The sequence below is a fragment of the Anarrhichthys ocellatus genome, unplaced genomic scaffold (genome assembly GCF_004355925.1).
Source record: "Anarrhichthys ocellatus isolate YVR2014 unplaced genomic scaffold, GSC_Weel_1.0 scaffold4, whole genome shotgun sequence".
Classification (NCBI taxonomy): Eukaryota; Metazoa; Chordata; class Actinopteri; order Perciformes; family Anarhichadidae; genus Anarrhichthys; species Anarrhichthys ocellatus.
The window spans coordinates 10,372,089-10,395,576 of NW_022280034.1; the positions used below are offsets into that span (position 1 = coordinate 10,372,089).

The following is a 23,488-nucleotide window of genomic DNA, read 5'->3' on the forward strand; positions in this document are numbered from 1 at the left end:
TGCACATTCTTGGACGGTTCCCTCTCCCTGCCTCTCTTGGCTTCTACCTGTGTTCACAAACCCCCCCCCCCCCCCCCCATACGCCGGGACACAGATCACAACACACTGACGCAGTACAGAAACATATGGAATTCGATTTTTAGTCATTTCCAGGTCTGGAGAAATATGGAAAAAGAAAAGAGAGAATGGAAAATATTTGTGTTCGCTTATCCTGTTGTCTGAGATATGAAATCCTGAATTTCTAAATATAAATTGATCATACAAGCGGGCATTTTTTCATGGTATTTGGAGCAGACAGCCAGCCAACGCAGCCCAAATGTTTGTCAGTGTGTGACAGAGCGCGGGCCAGAAGGAGCTTGATGTCTTCGACAGCAAGGCTGGCGTGCAACTGAACACACTCTCCTACGCAGAGCGGCCTTTGCGCCTGTACGTCACAGCCTGCAAAAACAGCTCTGCCCCAAGTGCAAGATGTTTGACAGTGAGCTGTTGTCCAACTGTCTGCGTAGGACTCTGGACTGAACGGCCACAATGGATAACTGCACTGAGGGCTGGGTTGACAATCCCAGATATAAAGCCTCCAAATTCCAAATGGGAAAAGAAAGCTTGATATGCAAAGTTTGTCTTCGACATCTCCAACATGGGGGTAGCTGCAACTGTAGGCCATATAAAATGCCAAAAGCATGGCACCAATCGTTTATTTACATAAAAAACATCCAGCCATTTGTGCTCGGATGTCAAATGTGGTCTGAAAAATCTGCCAAGAAATTTGAGTCTTTTGAAATGGATAATATGGAGGAGCCGTCTCATGCTCCTCTCCCCCACTGCTGCACATTTAGTGTGTTTCTGCACTGCACTCTCTCCCCCTGACTGTAGAATACATATTATGGCTGTTCTTGGGGAACTGTGACTCACAACACCTACTCTCCGTTATGCTACCTGCTCGATCGCTGCACACCTCCCACTCTCCCACCATCTGGCTCCCATGTGCTGGTTGTGGGTCACCACACCGTCATGTTAGCCCTCGCAAATGTTGCCAATAACTGATGGTGTTGTAACAAAATATATTCTTTTTGATGTCTTTCCTGGTTATGTTAAGCTTTTATTAATTATGCTACAGTATAATAACAGGGCTGTGTGGACACTCGTTGATTTATTATGACAGTTTGTAGTGTGACAATCCACAAGAAAGGTTTTAAACTCTTTACAAAATGGGCGTAGGAGAAAAATATTTGATAATGCAGGAGTGTTGTGTACCACAGTCACTGACTTGATTACTCTCATTTTAAAAGAGCCAGTGGTTTCTGTATTGCATGAAGTTCTATATTTAAAAATTACATGAAAGAATGTGGTGATCATGACGGCTATTTTCAGATTATATTAGTTAGTCTTGAGATCAATCAGTCCAGGTGTGTTTTAGTTATATTTTGTCCACTTACTCATTCAAATTTTTAGTCAAACTTAAGTTTTTAGTAGACTAAGACTTTAGATACTTTGTCTTAAACCGTGAACATTTTAGTCTAGTTTTAGTTATGACCAAGAATGGGCATTATTCTGGGCTAGAATGAATCCAGATGATTTTAATTGAAGATGCACATGCATACATATTACCTTGTGTGGCAGTAGAATGATGGTGCTACAGCAGAGTAAGATGGCACAGAGGCAATACAAAGCTGAAAACTGTGGGAGTATTATTTGTGCTGTGTAGTATATAATGTATTCATGCTTTTTTAGCACAACACTTAACTAAATCCACATTGGCTAATTTGATAATCGTATCCTTGTGAATTGCCTTTTTAGTAACACACAGAGCAAAAAAAGCAAACGTTAATGATCAAAGATGATTAAATGTTACCGTACCAGGCCCAGGGGATTAGACCGTCTTTCGCTGCACTAGCTCACTGTTGAGAGTATAGAGGGTGTTAAAGTTATGGTACATTGTATCGGTTTGTGGTGTTGGGTCATGCACATGCTTTACCTGATAAGTGTAATGACTCATGTTTTGCTACAGCGGACTTTGTCCTTCATATATTGATCCCCACACAGGTCCAGGGTATTTACAATCTGCATGTAGTTTCCCAAGAACAGCTCTTTGACTGTCTCACTACTCGTAGGTGGCAGGAGGCTCTGACTGTATACCCGCGGACCAACAAGCAGAACCAGAAGAAAAAACGCAAGGTCGATCCACCCACTCAGCAGGTAATGCACCTATTCACACACTCCATAGCAAAGTGCTTTTACTTTGCTCATTCTGATGAAGGTACGAGTCGTAAGCAACTAAATTCAGGTGTGAAATTTCTGCTTTGGATTTCTTGTTTCCGTTTTGTATCGATGGGCTCCTGAATGCAGCGTAATCCTGGCAAACTTCAACCAGAGGACACCCGTAAAGCAGAGAATAAGGATGCCGTTACAACTTTAGTGAGAATACAGATGAGCAGTATTTTGTGATTATTAGGTTTAGATGATTTAAAGAATTTAGTCATATTGTTACCTAGTGCAGCAACAATTCTGATGCATATTTAGTTTGGTGCATCTGTGCTTGTTTGACATCGTCTGCCTTATAACTGAAGTATATCCAAATGACAGATAATGAGTGTCTCCTAGTATGATTTCAGGCAAACTTTTAAGATGGATATGACTTCATATCGACACTGTTTGAGATAAGTTGAGCATTTATAAGTGATCCCCACGTGGCAATTGTTCCATTGCTACAGCAAAGAAAGAACATACATATATTATTAGGGCAACATGTGCTGTGGAAGTATGCAGTATGGAGGCTTTTCATTCCACTCAAACTACACCAGCTGTTTTCACCCTCGAGAGAGGTAGAGAGATCTATCGTTTTCTTTCTGCCAGCAACATGATGAACTGTTCATGCTATCCATATTTCAATTCCTGAGTCACATGATGCGTCGGTCTCGGTGGTCGAATAGACTGCATTCCACATACTCCTAAATGTATTTATACATCTAGATACACTTGGATCATTTGCAGTTGTCAATGGTAAAGAGTGTGAATAACAAGTTTACTGGTCACCTACTTCAAATACATGCACAGTTTTACCTGGCGTGAAGGCTGCGAACAAACGTGGGCTATCAGAATATTCCTGATATCATTATCGATAAAATAACATTCAGCAGTAACTTTCAGCAATGGGACCATGATCCTCTCATTTATGCGTTTGGTTGGTCATGTCCAGTAGAGGCCGTCTTACCTGCCAGGCTTTTGCCTGTTCAGTCACTGATCTTGTGTAGCTGGTCAAAACAGATTGCTTTCTAAGTTGACGCTTGTCGTCAAAGAAGTCTGGTTCAGGACTTGAAGTTCTGTAAAAGTATCCTTACCAACCGATCCAAGTCCCCGTCCTAAACCCTAAAAACGGAAACATTACAATTTTTTATTAATGTCACCTATGTGCCCTGTGAAAGTATGTGAGTGCAACACAGTGACCACAGGGAATACAAATTGCACTTTTCATGACCGTGCAGTCACATTTCTCCACGGTAGTTGGACATAAAATAACAGGACTAGGTAAAGCTTTATTACCATAATATTTGTTTCAATAATGAGATGAAATATAGGCGCTTGTTATAAAATATCGTACAGCCCACCCACCGTGGGGTACAGCTTTCCCCATTTTCTAACCCCATTTTGACAAGAGGCCAAATTTGTGGTGAGTGCGCACAAAATCCTCTCTGAAGTTCATTGTCTGGTTTCTCTAATGACGGCGCCCTGAATCCGACTGTGACCGCGCCAGGCTGACACTAACAAGGCTCATTTGCAGAGGGGCAGTGGTGACACAGTGATGACCATGACTGTTTACTTTCCTGTGTGTATATGAATGTAACTACTACAAATTACCTTTTATCACAAAAGGTTCCTTGTATCTGCTTTAAACAACAATATAGATCAGAACAGGGATACATTGTTTTCTTGCATGTATGTGAAATAACAGTCGAGGCCAAGCAACATCATTTTTGGCTAATGTGTGAGGGTGATTAAGCTTTCACTGCTCGTCTCATGTCAGTTTCTATTATTGTCTCGTGGGCTGTTTAGTTGTTTTGGGATGGAAATGGCTCACATCTCCACCTTCCTCAGTTCTCCCGCTTTGACTGAAGTTACTGGAGACACATGCTCGGAAACTGTTGTAAATGCTTGAGCACTGTAACATGTTTGTCCTTCTGGGTGGTGCCCCTAAATTGAAGCACCTGACCTTGAGTACAAAACGTATGACGGGAAACTTATTTGTGTGTCATTTTGTAACTGAACGGAGTTTTGACTTTCAGATTCTTGTTTGCTCATCAGCAACAAAAGGCGTGTAATAATGCTTTATGCCATAAATATGCATGAATTTGGCCTAAATAAGAAACTAAAAACCATAGTTCAACTATTACAGAAACTGTAAATCATTGAGACAGATGGGTTTACCTGTATTGATTATAAATCAGCACTACATAGCAGGCATTAACATCAAAGGCTTTTTGTGATTGGCAGGGTGGAGAAACTGCAAGCCAGTGTTTTTCCACTGCAGACATGAACGGACACCCAGTGAGTTCAGCTTGGCCAAACCTTGTATCCTGCTTCACTCTTAGTGGCTTTGAAATTCCCGAATAAATTATTTTTTGTTATAATCCAGGTGAAAGGTGATTTAAAAAGAACATGATTTTTGCTTCTCTACTCTGATATGAGTGATTATTGGCACAACAGCGCGTTTGTGGTGATTAAAGTCGGCTGTTTCTTTGCTTTGGAAATCTTTCTCCTCTGGTGAACTCAAATGCTGATGACCAACCAATATGTACTGGGGACAATATACGTTTAATTTAGTTTGCTCTTTGTATTTATTACTCAGATGAAGATGACTTCTATGATTTTCATCAAGGGCTGTACTGAATAGGTCAAAGCTTCAAATCATCCATAATTTTGGCAGTCAAATTCTAAATCAACATTCATTATTCATTTTGTTTAAACCTGGTATTTCTGCACAGTTGCAGATAAAGGTCAGGCAACACTATTATTTGTAGAAATAGATTGTTGTGGTTGCTGAGTAGGACTGTTTCCACTCGTGCGATTCAAAGATTTTCAATAACTCCAGAGCATTATAAGGACCAAAAGTCAACATTTATTGGAAAAGGTGGATGCTATCATTTCTATTCTGCTTCAACCCATATTTGTGGCTGTTTAGCCTTTCAAAAACATCTTCACTGCCGTCAAAGGGAGGCATTCACTGAGTTATACTCATTAAAGTTGATTTAATTAAAAACAAAAAACCTCAATAGAAGCTTTGAATGTAAAACAATGACATTCGGTACAACCCTAATTTTATTCTAGAGAATCTATTGCAACATATTCTGCCGCTGCAGAATGGAATATTTTTCTTCTTTTTTTCTGTAATCATCAATAAGACAGGTGTGTTTGCCAGAAATGAGCTCTTTGTTCGTTGTCTAGCTGTCGATCTCTTTCTCGTTTCGACACATCCTCCTCATCTCTTACCACTCTTATCGTTATACCGTTAACAATAATACATTTTCTTTGGCTTTGTCTTCTTGATATTAGATGTACCTGACGCATACTTAAAAACCCAAGTAATAAAAGCAGTAAAAACTAAATAAAAAATAAATTTCCTTTATCTGAGTTTCACATTTCTTTTCAGTATTTAATTACTCTTCAATCTTTTTCCTCCTCGTATTCCTTTTCGTAGTCTCTCTGTGACCTTACCTCCCAATATGTCATTTCCTCTTCCCACCTACTCCTTCCAACCCAAACCCCCACCCAGGAGCCCGGCCCTGCCAAGGTGACGGTGACCAGCAGCAGTGGAGGAAGCATCCCTTGCCTGCCCAGCAGCATCGCCAGTGCTGAGCGTGTCCCGATGAGCCGTGCCACTCTGTGGCAGGAGGAGAACCGCTGGAGCAGGGCCACCATCCCCTGCAGCCGCAGTGCCTCCTGTCTAAGCCAGCTGAGCCAGAGCCAACCAGACTCCAGTATCACTACTCAAGATGGTGAGGACTAAGAGGACAGCATGCAACTTCCTCAACATCCTGCATATGCTTCAGCTAGTGTTTCACTGTGATGAGGAAAACTAGGTTTAAAATAAATAAATACAGGTTTTGGAAAGTTTGTTATCACTGCTTACATAAAGGCATTTTTAAGTCGCACTTACTTTTAGTCAACTTCTTCACTCTGTCGCTTAAGAATAAGAATTCAGCCACTTGGCCAGCTGTTCGGTGAAACTTGTCAAGTCACTATTTTGTCGTACACAGATACAGGTATGTAATGTATGTTCACATATTTAGCACTATATGCACACTGTTTTGGGAGTTTCATACGGGTTGCACTCTGTTCTTGCTTCAGATGGCGGCACCATGAGCACCGGACGCAAGGTACGAGTGGAGAGTGGTTACTTTTCCCTGGAGAAGACCAAGTCGGAGCCTTCGCCACAGTCTCAGCCGCCCCAGCCACCCCAGCATCTGCCCTTGTCCTCTTCAGCATCATCCTCCTCTTTAGGAGCTCTCAGTCCCAGGTACAACTCTGAGTCCGAATCCCAAACTTCCCCTTATCAACCCTCCCAAGATCCTCTCCCTTCTCCAGGTGCACTCGTTTCCCCCAGCTACTCCACCATCAGCTCCTCCCAGAGCTCGCTGGATTCCGAACCCAGCGTGACTACACCCACCTGGGAGGGACGCAGTGGTGGAGGAGGAAGCATTTGTAGTGTCAGTGGGGGAGGAGGCCGAGTGGGCCGGCCTGGCAGGGAGTACGCTGCGCTGTCTGATGTGCCACGGGCTCGCAGACTGAGTCACCGCGAAGCCTTCCGCTCAGAAAAAAAGCGCCAAGAGCTGAGGGCACGGACCCGGAGTCCTGGCAGAGAGGAGGTGGCTCGGCTGTTTGGCCAGGAGCGCAGGTAAGAGCTTATGTATATGTGGCATGCTTGGCAGACTGCAAACAAAGATTCTACAGAGACATTTGAAGTCATGCAGACTCACTTGTGATTATACTGGCAGCCAAACATGATTAATAATCATCAATGCACCACTGGTTGTAAGCCCTTGACATAGCCTTAAAACATATAGATAGCATGCCAAGTAATCTATGTGAAGCTCATGCATTGCTTAAAGCATCAGCACTATCAGTTTCTTTTAGCACCACCCTGTGGCTGCTGTCCTTGAGACATTCCTGTATCTTGAGCACTGCTGCCTCCCCTAGCTTTACCAGTGGTTTGCCGTTAATGATTTGGGGATTGAAATGCACGTTTTACTTTCTTTTCTACTGATCTCTACCTTTTGCTCTTGCTACTTTGCTAGTTTGTTTTGTCGTTTCAATCTTTTCCAGGGGCTACTGAACAGGGCTTCTCAGAGCTAAACGCTCAACCAACCCTTCCGCCCCTCCTCTCTCAATGCTGTTCCCTGCTGGTCACCGCTGATTCCTGCTTTCTATCATTTCATCTCTGCCCTGCCTGGGAGAACACACACTCACTGTTTCATAAATACTTGATTTACTGTATATAATGTGCATTCTCAAACGTACTGGTGGTTGGTAATGATGGTGGGTTTACATACTGTTTGATCTTTCTTTCTTGTGCACACATACACACACACACACACACACACACACACACATAAAGTAACAAGTGCAGAGCCTTAAGGTAACGCTGTGTTGCCGTTGCTGCTCCTTAAATTTGTCTAACCAACCATCCTAATCATTTTCCTTTTCTTCCAAAGTTTAATCTCATTATATAATGCCTTTTTATTCTTTGATGTATCTCTGGATTGGTCTCTTTGGGGATATTACCTCTACCTTTCACATTGTTGTCTATGAAAGTCTCTTTGAGTCTAGAATGATGTCCAAACTTCCTATGTATTTTTTTAAGTGTTTTGCACTAATGGCTGCAGTGCATTTTGCACACAATACATTGAAACTACTTGTATCCATTATGGACATTGATTTTGGCTCAAATTTGCTTTCATAACATGCTTCGGTCTTGTTTATATGCTGATTCTGCCACAATGTGAGGATTATGTGCTGCATTTTTAAGAGGTTTTTTTTTGGGGTTTTTTTGTGCTGCAAAATGCCTTTTTTTTTTTTTTAAAGAATGATTAAGATATTTAACTGATTGTCAGAAAATACGTTTTTGTCAAGTGAAATACTGTATGTACTGTGAATCGAGCGCTTATCTGAAAAGGATGGTCCCTTTGTGTCTGTCAGGCGTTCTCAAATCATTGGCAGATTCGAGGAGGGTCATCCTGTAGACGTAAGCAGCTCCAATGAGCCCTCCGCTAACGCCACGTTAATCCAGAGACAAGGACGCAGCGAGAGGCGCTATCTGGCTAGCAACCATGTATGTTATCCTCTTTCTTAATCCTGAACAAATACATCTAAAAAGGTGTGAACTACCCAAACAATCCACTGAAGGGCAAATGTACTATGTAACGTTGATAAGGGATTACTTCTAATTTCTAATACTAATTATATTTATAGGAGATGTCACTGGATGCAGGAAAGGATCGCTCAGTCCCTGATGTGTCCAGCTCCACTTGTGCTAATTTAAGAAGAGCCAAGTCACTGGACCGCAGAGTCACCGAGTCCTCGATGACTGTGAGTACAGACGGTATTTCCAAAGTATATTGTTGCCAAATGGACTTTCTTGTAATGTGCACTGCTCAGGGGGAATGGCATTATTTACTGGTCAGTGTACATAATTTAACTGTCACATGCACCCAACCACATGCTGCTGCATATACAATATTAAATTAGCATTAGTTTTCTTCAGTTTCCACAAGTGAGATTAAAGTAGCCCTCAAGTTGCACTGGACGTCTGACTCCTACCAGTCTGACAAACTGCCACTGATCCACGGTCTGTTCAGTAATGCAGGGGTGATCCAGTCAATGTGTGGTTCGTCTCTCTGGGCTGGTTGCAGCTGCCGGAACCCCCGCCCACTCAGACGCACACATTTATGTGCACACCACTGCCGCCACTGATGATTATAAATAGCAAGCACAGAAGCAGCCGCAGTTGTGTAATATGTCCATGGGACAGACGGAAAGAAACAGATTGTCAACATATGAAGTGAAGGCAGTTAACCATCAGAATGACTCTTTGCCATGCGGTGACACCACACTTGATGAAGCTCAACAGAAATAAGGTATTGTTGAGTGAGCAGAAGCCAGGTTTTGGATTAATGATTGACTCTGGAGTCTATAAACAGACTTGAGCTTGGTTTCAATGTGCAGCAGTTTGTGTTTCACAGGGAGTCCAGCTCCCGCCAGTCCGTCTGTTTAGCTGGAGCCGAATATCTTCACTTGTACTTATTAGGCTGAGGTAGGGACTTAAATGTAAACAAATGCACATAAATGCAGCAGTGCTAAGGGGTGATGTCAATTTTATATTCTGACTACATCACATCAACGCTCACATAATGACAACTTCTAATATAGTGACGGATCAGCACAAAATGTTTCAACAAAATATCATTTCATTAGTTTTGTTTATATTTGTACTTTGTTCTATTTGTGTGGTTGATGTTTAATCGGAAGTCACTTCTAAGTGGTGGCTGAATTTCCTTTTTTATTGATTTTTAATGAGTTAATCTAGTTGCGTTTATATAATATCACATCACTCTAATCTGTCTTACTTGCAGCCAGATCTGTTGAACTTCAAAAAAGGATGGATGACAAAGCTGTATGAAGATGGAATGGTAATTAGCTTTCATTAGTGGGATTACATGGCTTCTACTGAATACAATTATATTGTACTCATTGAGGCTCCGGTGAAATCAAATGAATGTTCTTTTTTCCCTCTCAGTGGAAGAAACACTGGTTTGTCCTGACAGATCAGAGTTTGAGGTACTACAAGGACTCGATAGCCGAGGAGGTAAACATCGTCTTCTAGAGACTGTGTGGTTTTGACTGTAAATTTGAATGAATAGATAATTAATTAAAGGACTTTTTTGTTATATCGTTTCATTTTTAGGCTTTAGAACTGGACGGTGAGGTTGACCTCTCCACATGTTATGATGTCCAAGAGTTCCCTGTCCAGAGGAATTACGGCTTCCAAATCCTGGTGAGCATTGATTTGTCATGGCATTGATTGTCCTGTGTCGTTAATCACCAGTAGAGAAGAAACTCATTGTCAACACGCTCGAGCTCTGCCGTCTGCTGACGGTCTATAAACAGCCTTCGACAACATGTGGTGCAACTCCAGGTATCAGGTTTTGTCTTTCTGAAAGGATTCTTTGTCCGTAATGACGGATGTCTCTTGACTTGTCATCTCTCTGCGAGAGGCTGACATCATGGTGGTCTAAATCTGCTACAGCCGTCGGCAGCCCTGCTTGTCTCTCTAAACCATTTGTCCTTCATCCTGCACAATATGTTTACCTAACCTCTTGCATTCAAAAACCCCATCCGTGTCCACATTTGCTCAATAACACTTATGTTTAAAAAAACAGTTATGTTACAGTAATTTAACTTACTAATTGCAGAAGAGTTGAGCAGTTGGATGCTGCAGTGAATTCTATGACAAAATGCTTTCGCTGTATAATCCTTTGGCCATTAAACATTTTTAGCACTTGTTGCTGGCAAAATACTTACCAGACACTTATAGCTGCTATGCAGTTCAATTGTTATCCATTTGATGTCAGTGTGGGTTTGGTTTCTGCTACATATAGATTTAAACTCACCATAATAATCTCATATGAAGAGACTAATAGCAACAAGGTCTGTATTTTTCTTTACATTAGCTTGAAGCAGCTTAGCTATTTTCTCCAGAGGAAGTCAGAAATAGAGACGTCAAAGGGATCGTTGTCTCTTTGGCTGAGAACAACATGGTATTGGTGTCGAGAAATGAATAACTCCAGTATTAATGTCTGCTCCACGGTCAGACTGGAAGGGGGCTGTGTCATGCAGTCAGAGCAGTGCAATAGAGTACAGGGTTGCTTCAACCCCATTACTGTGTCAACAGAAGCTTTAATGACAAACTGTGTTCTTGTAGAAAACATTTAACTTCCAAGTATTTAAGGTTTAAGTTTAATGTATTGCACACACAATAAAGCTGTGTTACTATGGAGTTATACTGCTCAGAACAGTTTACTAAAAAATGTCATATTTTGCAATCTAGGGCATTAAGAAGAAAGGTCTCAACTAACTACATGTAACTTTGTGTAATTGTAAACAGCTTAAACTAATTTTAAAGTAAGAGGCTATTAACATTAAATGGTTATTGCATATACATGATTAAAATCTGTTTGATGTAATGGATTAGTAGCAGTTGTGTGTAAAGCAGCAAATTCACACCCATCCTAAACTACACACAAATTTACTACATTTGTGATGACGTAACAGCCCCGCAGGGTCTCGTGCGCTGGGTCTTCAGGGCAACAACACATTGTTTTCCACATTGTGGCAAAAGGAAGGGAAGTGGCAATCATAGATGACAAAATATAGCATCTAGATTTGAATACACAGTCAGATTGAATGTATTGCACATAAAACGCACACATCCTCTAACTTGTTTAACAGCGAAACAGAGTGAGGCCAAGAATGTTTCTCTTTATTTCACGGTTTCTATTATTGTTCTGCTGATAAAACTGCATTGTGAGAAGTGTGTTCTTTCAAAATGTATTCCTGTTGGAGTTGGAAGTATTTTGCATTAAAGCTACTTTTACACGTACAATTAATAAAGAAGATACTGAAGGGCATCTTATGCGGTGAATATAAATCTTCTACACACCTCTGGTTACAGTCAGTGAAAGAAGAGCAACAAATGAGTCTTGCATTGTCTTGGTAACTCCACTGGTGCACATCTTAATACTACGTTAGGCTTGTACAAAAACAAGTGTCGAAAAATATATTTTAGTCTCATCCCTGTCAGTCTTTTAAATGAAATGTCTGTTTTCAGTGTAAAGAGGGAGCGTGCACCCTGTCGGCCATGACCTCTGGAATCCGTCGCAACTGGATTCAGGCAATCATGAAGAATGTGCGACCCACTATTGCTCCAGATGTCACCCGGTAATACCCAAAGAGGATTAACACTTTAACCACTGGCAGATTTGACCGCTGCTTTTCTCCCATATTTCATTTTAATTCCTCTCTCCTCCTCACCCTCTCTTTCCTTCTTTCTCTTCCTCCCTCAACCGGTATTTTCAACCTGCTTCCAGGAAAAACATCTCTCTGAAACTGTCCGTTCTGAAGCCCAGGTTGGAGTGCTTGTGTGTTGAATATCTCCCCCCCTCCTCGAACAGTGATGTAATTGCTCAGCGATGTCAGCCCTAGCGTGTTTGTGGTCCCGCCCTATGTCATGTGATTGTTGAGTAATGTCTCCCCGTCAGTTGTGCTACTGTAGAGACACACGCTGCAATCACATCAACATACTAGAATAGCCCGCCAGCCATCTGTTGATCAACAAGCAGAGAGGGTTTTAATGATTAATCATCATGTGGTTGTCCACTAACTTTTGGAAGTGATCACAGAACAAATCACAACTGCAGCACAGGCAGAACATGTCTTGAGTGGATGGAGAGAAGAGCTGAGATAACTAACTGTTCCAAAAAAAAACAGTTCACTTGAGGATTTTTTAAAACCACCTAAAGATTTATTTTTTGTGGAGTGTTGCCTTTCAGATGGGTCATCACATCTGATACTGTATACACGCACTGACCCGCATTTACTGAGTCACACACTCTGCCAGTTTGTCTCTTAGGTACCTCTCTCCAAGAAGAGACATGTGATATTTTTGGTATTTCTGCAAAGCGCTTCACAGACGCCCCTTTCTCATTCCTGAGCTCTGTTCCTTCTCATTTTCCCCTTACTCATACCTCCTGACACCTCCACACACAACGTGGTAAAAATGGATTATTCCGTCAGGTCTCTTTTTTTGTAATGCTCTGCCCCTCAACACTACTTGGTGCCAATCAAACGCATTCTTCACATTAAGCTACTAGTTTATACAAATAGCATTAACATAGCAACTAAAGGAAAGCGTCTGCCATCAGGCTTACCTCAGATCAAGAAGATTAACTCCAAAGTTGCTTTCAGCCTAATGCAGTGTTCCATATAAGCATTTTGATGTTGATGCTCTGACTTGGACTCATTTCACTGATTATCATGCTTCCAATGCTCTGCCACAAATATACGCATCGTTGTTTGTCCAGCAACGCTTTATGTAATACTAATGTAGCTTGATTTCAATGCATCTTCAGTTCTGTTAAAATCATCTAACACATATCCTCTTTCTTTTTTGTGTGTTTTTGTTCATTCAGATCTGACGAGAAGACAAAAGCCCACGTGATGTTGGAGCCGTGTACACAGGCCACCTCTGAGCCAAGCCCCAGTCCTGAGGCCCCCAAGTCTGATGTCCACCGACAGCCAGCGGGCAACAATGCCTCTGCCCCTCTGACTGAGCCCCGAAAAAGCCGAGTTCGTGAGCGCAGACGAGAGGGTCGCTCCAAGACTTTCGACTGGTCTGAGTTCAAAATAGAACGGAGAGAAAAGCCTGTGAAGGACCGAGCGGACACTGTCGACCTCAGCTCATCCTTCTCAACGACGTCCTCATATTGCTCTCCTTCCTCTTCCCCTTCCTCATTAGCATCCTCTCCTAGCTCTACCTCCTCCCTCCAAACCTCTTCTGTTTCAGGTGTTCACCCACCTTCTATGACAGTAGAAGCAGAAAAAGAGAGTGTAAGGAGGGGCGTCCCTCAGCATAGTACAACCAGTGCAACCCACATGCCAAATAGTGTTACTGTTACCATGACCTCCACGCTAAACACTACACCACCGGTACAGCCATCGATACCTGAATGCCAAGAGCAAGGAAAGATGGAAGTAGACCATCCTGCTAGTGAAGATAAGGACAACAGAACCTCAGGTGTCCGAGAAGAGATTGAGCAGCGATGGCATCAGGTGGAGACGACACCGCTAAGAGACGAGAAGCAAGTGCCGATCAACACAGCTTCAGGAAACTCTGACAGATTGCCTGCACATGAGCTTGCTGCACTGCTCGACAAAGAGGTGAGTTTTCTTAGTGCGGCGTGATACGTGTTTATGATCATCGTCTGCCATTCGTTCATTATCTCTTCTGTCTTTCTTTGTTCAGTTGGGACAGAAGCAGCAGGAGCTGGACATACTACAGAAGCAAAACAATGTTTTAAAAGAGCAGTTGGAAGATGCTCTAGGGAAGGAACAAAGTGCCAGAGATGGCTATATACTGCAGGTACTACACTCACCATCCATCGTGCAGGATTAGTATGGGTTTTAATATTGACGATATGTACAAATAGCATTCCGATTTTCACAAATGTTTTACAAGATAGTAAACGTATATTGTTTAAACGTACAGTAAATGTTATTAACTGTACATGTGTAGATAGTATTTTTGTTATACAGTCTACTTGCTCATGATAGATCAGATTTATGTCTCCTACTGTAACTTGTATCACATTTTACTAACGGGTGTGGGTGCTTATTCTCTGATCCGCATGGTTGTGGTGTTCTTAGCATGAGTTTTCACTAACTGTTTTTACGGAGTTTCACATCTCCTGGGAAAATAATTGATTTGGTCTGATTTTCTTGAGGTAAGAACCTTGATTAAGAAACCTTGTGCTGTGCTTTGTCTGTGTGCCCTTTCCAAGCTTGATTTCGGCATGCTTTTTGGTGTTTCAGAATTGCATACTCTAACTAATTAAATGCTTTTTTACATTGTGCAGTTTTAAGTTATACCGGGAACTTATCACAGAGATAGAATGTCATTTTTGTGTCACATCATATGATAGTTTCTTTTTTTTATCACTATATTATTGACCCACCAAAGTTATTTTTCTTTTTTTCTTTCAAAGTCACCTCTGAAAAAGCACAGTGGAAGCTCTTTAAAAAAAAAAGAGAGATTGATTTCAAGAAAGGAGAAAATGTATTTTCCCGGTTACCCCCGAGATGTGGTTCTCCGTATATGGTAGGGGAAGTAAGGTGATGTCATTAATGAAACTGTCTCATCAATCTTTTTCAAGAATGCAACACCCCCTTCCTCTTCACCGCACAGAGTGCCGTGGCATTGCCTACACAAGCTTAGTCAAGATTTGCAGGGCGAGTTGGAGACCCAAAAGCACAAGCAGGACCTTGCTCAGCAGCAGATTCGGACACTAAAGAGAAGCTACACAGAAGCCCAGGATGCTGTAGACCACCATGAGGCTGGTGTTCAGGCTCTGCAGGCGAAACTAGCATCTGCAATGGCAGAAATCCTGGCCAGTGAACAGGCTGTGGCCAGAATGCGCAATGAGCTCAAGCTGGAGCAGGGGCGCTCAAGGGAACAAGAAGAGGAATATGGCCGTGGTGAGGCCACCCTCCGAGCCCAGCTAAAGGACAGTGAAGATAGACTCCGTGATATAGAGGCCAGCCTCTTGGAGAGAAACCAGGCCCTCAGGCACCTGGAGCGCCAGCAGGCCCTGCAACGGGACCACATGAGAGAGATACAGAGGCTGCAGGAGAGGCTGCAAGAGGTGACTGCTCGGCTAAGTGCAACTGAAGAGGGTCAGGCACTGAAAGAGGAGCGCCTGAGGAGGGAGCAGCATAGCATGCAAGAGAGTCACGAGAGTGAAAGGCAGAATCTGTATAGAAGATTAGCCGAGGCTGAAACGGCACAGAAAGAGATGGAGAACCGACTGTTGGAGGCTGAGCAGCAGGTGGAGGCCCTGTTAAGAGGGAGGCAGGCCTCTGGAGGAAAGGAATGCAGGGAGGAAATGCTGAAAGTGCAAGTGGAGCTGGCCCAGAAGACCGACATGGTAGAGTCACTGAGGGAGAGTATGCGTAGGCTAGAAGAAGAGAAAGGCCATCTCACTTGCCGCTGCCAGGAGCTTCTTAACCAGATTGGAGAAGCAGACCGTGAGGTGAATAAGCTCCGCAATCGTCTGGAAACGGAAGAGGCTGATTACTACACCCTGGAGCACTCGTATGAGAGGGCTACCCAAGAGTTTCAGAAAATAAGCCAGTTCCTCAGAGAAAAAGAGGAGGAGATCCGGCAGACTAAGGAGATGTACGAGAGGCTAGTGGAACGTAAGGAAGAGGACTTGAAAGAGGCCCTTGTTAAAATGGCTGCACTTGGCAACAGCTTGGAGGAAACGGAACAGAAGTTGCAAGCGAAGGAGGAGCTTCTTTGTCAAATGAATCAAAGTATCTTAGATAAGGTTGAGCCCTGTAGTGCTGAAAAAGATCTGAAAGCCAAGCTTGTGGTTGCAAAGGACCGCATAGCAGAGCTAGAGCAGCATCTCAATGCCCTGCAGCTGGGCTATGCTGACCTACATGTAGAAAGGCAGCAAATCCCAGAACAGAGCAAGAAGTCGAGGCTTAAAACATCGGCCTCCTTATCAGCAAACCAAGAACTCTTACTCTCCTTTGACAATACAGCAAAGACGGATAACTTCCCAGATGATAAGGAGTCGCAAGCTAAGAGACCAAGGATACGTTTTTCCGGTATTCAGTGCCAAAAATACATAAATCTAGAGGGCCTAGACACGAGTCACTTGAGCGGTACCTTTGCAGACACGAGACAAAAAGTTAACCAGGATGTAAATGAAGACATCCATTTAAGTGAGGAAAAAATGTCCTCTGATATCATCTTATCTCACAGTAGTGACCCAGAGAAGTTCATCTCTATCATACATTCCCTAGAGACTAAGCTGCTAGCCACGGAGGATAAACTAAGAAACCTCACACAGAATCTAGAAGACCAGCAACCATCCATCCAAGCAGAGGACATTGCAAAGACCGATCTAAAGACGACCGAAACAAAGCCTAACCCTGATGAGGAGTTATGTTGTGAAAGTGGGATACAGAGTAGTGCTGCCAATAAGCATTATGCCAAGGCACTGGCGTGTGTGGAAAATAGTCAAGAGAAAGTCAGGGCTATTCTCAGAGGCTCTCATGATACCACTGATTCACAGCTGCACTCATTGTCAGAGATAGAGAACGATTTGTTCAATGCATCACTGTACATCCGACAAGGACATAAGAATTTGGAAGAGCAGTCTCCAGTTGTCCATCAAAATCAAACCCCAGAAGTTCTAGATAAAGAAGCTTTGCACCTCTTCGCCAAAACGTTGTCGTTTGAGGCAGTCGTTTTGAACAAGATGGCTTTGTTAATACAGACTTCAAAGTCTGACATCTTACAATCTCTTGCTGAGATATGGAAAGAGACGGAGAACATTAAAACGGGTGACAAAGATTGCTTGGCTATAGTTTATGCTGATGTCTTGACCAGGAAGTTGATGTTGGAGAGTTCATTCTTTAAAGAATTGGAAAAAGCTAAGACCGATGATGCTAAATCCAAAGACGGCAGTGTTTCAGCTGATGCCGATGTTGACGCTACAGTTATCTTTAACACCTTCATTAAAGCAGAGCTAGCCTACTCTATTCAGAACCTTAAACTTTGCTACGAAGAGAAATTCAAAATACTGAAAAGGGAGTTGACGCATGCCCATGATAACCTGCATCAAAGGGAAATGGCTCTGAAAACAATCATTGAAGCTTCCAAAAGGCCTGATTTGAAAAATGTCATAAAGGAAGTCAAAAAGGACTTTGGGTTTAGTAAACCGAAATTAGCAGACATTCGCCCCCCTGAACTTGCTCCCTACATGGAGCAGATTGAAATGGAGGAGGCTAGAGGCTTGGCTGAGGAAATTGTAGACAGACACCTGGCTGAAGAAATGCCCTCTTGTGGTGTCGACTCAGTTGAATCACTGCAAAATGCACATGACTACCTGGCTAATGAGCTTCAAAGACAAGCAGCAATCCTCCATAATTATGCTCAAGAGATAGAAAGTGGTGAAAACCACCCTGGACTGGCTAAAATGATCCATGCTCTTCTGGGCCACCAAACTTCACATCATTTCACAAGTACCTCTCTCTGTATGCGCGAAGCCCTAATCCAGGCTCAAGTGGCATATGTGGCGTGCAGGCTACGGGCCCTGCATGAACAAGACTTGGGCTGGTGTAAACAGACCGGTCAGAACATGGACGCTCTCGTCCAGCAGCATGCCCGCAATGTCGGTGCAATCCAAGAGAAATACGAAGCATCCCTACAGGATGAGCGCCAGAACTTCACGCAAGCAGTGTCCACTGTCCAGAAGGAGAATCATACATTAAAGAGTGAGATCAGCAAACGTGTGAACCAGCTCTCCCAGCAGCAGAAGCAACTGGCTCTCCTGGAAGACCATTTTAAGAAGGAGACTGAAGAGCTGAAGCAAAGGCACATGCAAGAGCTAAGCCAAGCAGAGAGAGGCCGCGCCTCAACCGAGCTGGCCGTCATGGAGACGACAGCCGACAGTCAACGAAAGCTAGAAGTTCTGCTCGTGGACATGGGCACCATGGAGGAGCGGCACGAGGGTCATGTGAGGAAACTGGAGGAGCAATTTGAACAGAGGATCTGTGAGCTCGAGCATATCCACAAACGGGAGATTAAAAAGTTAAATTCCCAGTATATGGAAAACATTCAATGTATCCAAAGGCACCAAGAGGACAAAAAGGATCCTCGGGTTTCCCACTCGTTTCCTTGTGATGAGGCCGCGACACCAATGGAAGAGGAGGAGCAGGGGAAGAGGGAGGATGCACAGACAGTTTCAGAGTTGGACTCCATGGTGGTTCTGAAGGACCGTGTCCAGGAGCTGGAGGCTCAGATGAGCACCATGAGGGACGAGCTGGAGAACAAGCACCTAGAAGGAGACGTGGCCAGCCTGAGAGAGAAATACCAGAGAGACTTTGAAAGTCTTAAGGTTTTTGCTCTTTTATTTTACTTTAGTGACTTTTTAAAAATAAGTGAGAGTACTAGATAAATAGTAAGATAGCTTAACAACAAGCTGCTTTTGTTTAACAATCTGCCGATGGACACAGAGTGTTTGGAGTTGGGAAATGGTGTGATTTGTATTATTTGTAACCCTAACTCATAAAACTTGCAATCGAGATTACATCAGTTGGCTTGCATCCCTAGAGCCATACTAGCACCGTGGTTGTAGGGATGGGAAGGTCTGTCATTCATCCACAACTTTCTATTTGTTTGTTATATTTATGACAATAAACATTCATTATCTTGTGAAATATATCCACATCTACGAGATGGATTGGCACAATATTTGGCATAGACAATCGTGGCTCCCAGGCGGTGCTTCCTGTGAATGCTGATGCCCTGAATTATCTTCCAGTCTTATCAACTATTGGATGGATCGCTGGGACATTTGGTGCAGACGTTCATGTCCCCCCCCCCCCAAAGTAAATTGAGTGTAAAATGCCTCGCTTGCCAACAAGATATCGATATTATAGTATTGTATTAACAAACATACAATTTCCCACCTTCAATGATGGAAGGAAATTCAGTCTATTAATGACAATTATGCAGCTTTCATTCTAACATAGCTGGCCTTCAAATCCTAACAAGCTTGCATGGCTTCTATCACTAATTTTGCATGACACACCATGTAGTCTAGTGAACAATTAATAGATATTGCACTGAAATCCATGGTCACTAATTAAGATTATAGGTTGTAAATTCAAAACACATTTTGTGATAACGAATTGTTGATCCTCTCCTCCACTAGGCCACGTGTGAACGTGGCTTTACAGCAATGGAAGACACCCACCAGAAGGTAGTACATGACCTCCAGAGGCAGCATCAGAGGGAGATTTCCAAACTTATGGAAGAGCGAGAGAGACTATTGGCTGAGGAGACGGCTGCCACAATTGCTGGTAAAGACGACTGTATTACCACCAATTATTTCTGTACTTGAAAACACGACCAACATCCAGTAATCGAATGTGTGTGATCTATCTTAAATGTAGCTATCGAAGCGATGAAGAATGCACACAAGGAGGAACTGGAGAAGACCCATCGGTCCCAACTGAGTGGATTGAACTCTGACATTGATGAACTTCGCTTACAATACGAGTATGTTTTATACTTGGAAATGAGAAGTAAAAGAGCTGACTTTTTCATTTGACTTTTCCTTTGATTTAAAAAAAGTCAAACCCTGAAAACCATATTCATTTTTTTTCCGATGAGTCCTCAGGTTGAGAAAAATTGTGTCACTTTATAGTATGGGTTAGGGGGATGGCAAGAGACATTTTGATTAACTGGAGCAACTTTTTAAAAGGCTTTTGGGAAAGTCATAATAACAAGTGAAAGATCCACTCATGTCTAGGCTGGTTTGGTAAACATCAGATGACAATTGGTGATATTGTGATGATCTGACTGTCCAGGGAGGAGCTGCAGTCCATCCAGAGAGAACTTGAGGTGCTGTCAGAGCAGTATTCTCAGAAATATCTGGAGAACGCTCACCTGGCCCAGGCACTGGAGGCCGAGCGGCAGGCCCTCAGGCAGTGTCAGAGAGAGAACCAGGAGCTGAACGCTCACAACCAGGTTTGAATGCCCATCTATGCACAAGTACATACAAACATAATTATGTTAACGGGTTAAAACACACGTTTATTCTGTCCAACAGGAGTTAAATAACCGACTGACCACAGAGATCACTCGGATGCGCTCCTGTTTCAGTGGTGAAACAGCGCTGTCACCACTTACCCAGGGCAAAGATGTGTATGAACTGGAGGTATGTGTAAACACGCACGCACAAACGCACACGATTTGATCTTAAATCGTATGATTGTTTCTTGTAGGTGTTGCTTCGAATTAAGGAGTCAGAGATCCAGTATCTTAAACAGGAAATCCACTCTTTGAAAGATGAACTGCAGTCTGCGTTAAGGGTAAGCAATTTATTGAAAAGTGTGTTCCTGTATTTCATCAGGTCTTATAACAGCATTTGAAAAACTGAGAGGCATTGTCATTGGTTTGATTTCAACAGGACAAGAAATATGCCACCGAAAAATATAAAGACATCTATACAGAGCTCAGCATTGTGAAAGCGAAGGCTGACTGCGACATCGGCAAACTGAAGGAGAAGCTGCTCATTGCCACAGAAGCTTTAGGCGAGAGGACTGTTGATGGAACGGTCACATCTGGATACGGTAAATAGGAAATGTCCATTTAATCAGTACCACTGAATTAACCCCAAAGTTTTGTAAGTATGGAAGCCAGTCGTGAGTAATGACAACCTGTTTTGTCACTGTTGTTGAGATCTGGAGAACGTAAACGCCTTTTTAAATTTGAAAATTAAAATTGGATGGACATACAGTTTATTGTTTATAATGTTCCTACATACAGTACCTCAAGTCTTTAGCGACCCAGCACTTATATAAGTCGCATATTTAAATCATATTGCTTGTAAAATTGACTACTACCAAACTAGTATGCTACTTTAGTTAATGATAATAGCATTCACTCATTGTGTTTTTAGATATCATGAAATCAAAAAGTAATCCAGATTTCCTGAAAAAGGAACGATCAACAGGCTCCAAGCAATCAAGAGGATTAAGGTCAAAGGTGAGTTTCGAGTTGAACAAAATAGTTTTTCCTTCCCGAAATTACAGGCATTTTGTACTTTTGGAGAAGATTCCACGCACTCTCTAAAGCTACCGTTTCAGTTTGCTGTGTGACGTGATGTTGACGCTTTTGTCGCGCAGACGTTATCGCTGTTAATTGTTGCAACTCAGCCGCCACACACTGTAGAAATGTGGTCCACAGTTGGTAGCGACGTTTTTTCCTGAAAGTCTCTTGTCCTGTAAGTTTGTCATCTGTGTGTTTTGTCCGTCAGTCTATCACTGAACAGGTCTCATGGGATAGCTGACACCCCCATTGTGGGGTGATTTCCCCCCCCAACCCCTGCCCTGAGATGTGCTGTAGGTATAGCATGATGTAGAGCAAAGCATGCCCTTAACACCCTCGCATGATCTCCACCCCCCCCTGCACCACCAAAGCTGATTGTAGTAGCTACCTCTTCGTTTAATGTCACAGACGTGAGCATTAGCAGTTCTTAGGCGCTTTGTCCAAAAGCCTTTCTGGCTTAACACTTAAGGAAAATACACTTATTTGTATTCTTTCCGTGTGTTAGATAAAGGAAACGATACCGCTCTTTCCCCTGTACGGTAAATATGAAGCTACAGTCAGCAGCAGGTTAGCTGTAGCTGAATACTGGAAACAAGGGAGACGGCTGTAGCCAGGCTAGTAAAATACAAAATCTGCCTACCTCCCCCTTGTTAAAATCACAAATTCCACGTTATCTCATTTGTTTGATTGATACAAAAAAAGTGTGAAAACAAAAGTGTTCATTTGAGAGGTGCAGGTAGGTGGTTTTTGTTTCATTTGGACCAAGCCATGCTAGCTGTTGTTTTAAAAATCCAACATCTAATGAAAGTGTTTCAGCTTACTCATAGTAAGCATTTAGTATTTAACAATGTCATTCACACATTTTCTGTGAGCTGACGGGCAGAACTAAGTTCTTTGGGTCGTGAATTGGTGTTGCTCATCAGTGGACTAATGAACTATCTCAGGTCATTTTATAGAGGAATGAGAGCGCTCTTTTTATTTTTTTTTATGGAACATATCTCATATGTTCCAACATTGTTTTGCTCTGTTAATGTAAAAAGCCTTTCTGTCATTGTCATCGTTTGTCTGTTTGTGAGTTTTGAATTTATTTGTGTATTGTGCGCACCAGTACCTACCGTTATGTGGCATGACCATATTCCATCTTAACACACTTTTCTCTGTAGATCTCACATTGAGATTAAAGTATGTCCTCCAGAGCAGAAAAAAAAATTCCCATTTTGTGACGTCTGTGCTTTTCTTGTGTGTTTTTCTAACATTCTTCTCTGCCCACATTCACCCTTATCATTAATGAACAATAAATTACTTTCTCCTTTTCCTTTAACAGAGCCTGAAAGAGGGACTAACTGTTCAGGAGCGTATGAAGCTTTTTGAGGCAAAAGATTCCAAAAAGATTTGAATATCAGGAATCTGATGCGTTTCTTTTTCTCTTTCCTGGCCTTGGGGTTTTTTGGTCAACAGCTGACGACTATTATTGGAAATGGAAATACATTTATCAAGGTCAGTTTTAAACCTGGACCTGCTGCTTCCATGCCTCTGACAAGTTGACATAGTTTTGTTTTTTTTATTAATTTTTTTTAAGTTTTATTGAATCAATCCTGTATTAGGTTTCTTTAAAGAAAAATCATATAATCTGTCCAAATAGGGAGATGTGTCAAATAAGCTGCGAGAGGGATACATGACAGCATTTTTACTGATCCTCCAAAATGCCAAAATAGACAGCAATACACAGTACGAATAATATATATTTCCCTATACGAATTAAGTATCTGCTGTATTTTATTATTGTTACAGTTTCTATATCTAATAATTTGTATGTGTTTAATGTTGCACCAGTTCTGTTGTACATAACTACTGGATATATGTAATAGTATGGTTTGCTATTGATTGTTGGGGCATCTGCTGTACTATAACTATGGTTTGATTGATAGTGGAAAACAATGTGATGCTTAACTTGCTTTTGTATGAGAGTTTTATAAAATGGAGTGTCGTGTGTGTGTGTGTGTGTGTGTGTGTGTGTGTGTGTGTGTGTGTGTG

General features: G+C 42.3%; 1 protein-coding gene across 6 annotated transcripts in view; it reads left to right on the plus strand.

Annotated features, from left to right (window-relative positions):
- Window positions 1–23,482, plus strand: part of LOC116381047 (myosin phosphatase Rho interacting protein) — a 44,628-nt gene extending 21,146 nt beyond the window's left edge. The window contains exons 5-27 of one of the 6 annotated variants that reach the window (XM_031842861.1): window positions 2,112–2,196; window positions 4,489–4,542; window positions 5,768–5,990; window positions 6,343–6,889; window positions 8,191–8,323; window positions 8,464–8,580; window positions 9,624–9,680; window positions 9,788–9,856; window positions 9,956–10,045; window positions 11,879–11,988; window positions 12,138–12,176; window positions 13,239–13,986; window positions 14,072–14,188; window positions 14,979–18,734; window positions 19,554–19,701; window positions 19,795–19,900; window positions 20,212–20,371; window positions 20,454–20,561; window positions 20,629–20,715; window positions 20,814–20,976; window positions 21,306–21,391; window positions 21,663–21,747; window positions 22,779–22,867. In XM_031842861.1, coding sequence (XP_031698721.1) covers window positions 2,112–2,196; window positions 4,489–4,542; window positions 5,768–5,990; window positions 6,343–6,889; window positions 8,191–8,323; window positions 8,464–8,580; window positions 9,624–9,680; window positions 9,788–9,856; window positions 9,956–10,045; window positions 11,879–11,988; window positions 12,138–12,176; window positions 13,239–13,986; window positions 14,072–14,188; window positions 14,979–18,734; window positions 19,554–19,701; window positions 19,795–19,900; window positions 20,212–20,371; window positions 20,454–20,561; window positions 20,629–20,715; window positions 20,814–20,976; window positions 21,306–21,391; window positions 21,663–21,695 — 7,036 coding nt within the window. In that variant the 3' untranslated portion in view covers window positions 21,696–21,747; window positions 22,779–22,867. Of the gene's footprint in view, window positions 1–2,111; window positions 2,197–4,488; window positions 4,543–5,767; window positions 5,991–6,342; window positions 6,890–8,190; window positions 8,324–8,463; window positions 8,581–9,623; window positions 9,681–9,787; window positions 9,857–9,955; window positions 10,046–11,878; window positions 11,989–12,137; window positions 12,177–13,238; window positions 13,987–14,071; window positions 14,189–14,978; window positions 18,735–19,553; window positions 19,702–19,794; window positions 19,901–20,211; window positions 20,372–20,453; window positions 20,562–20,628; window positions 20,716–20,813; window positions 20,977–21,305; window positions 21,392–21,662; window positions 21,748–22,778 lie in introns of all 6 variants that reach the window. The other 5 variants (XM_031842860.1, XM_031842865.1, XM_031842864.1 and 2 more) reach the window with 5 other exon arrangements.
- The last annotated feature ends 6 nt before the right edge of the window (window positions 23,483–23,488 follow it).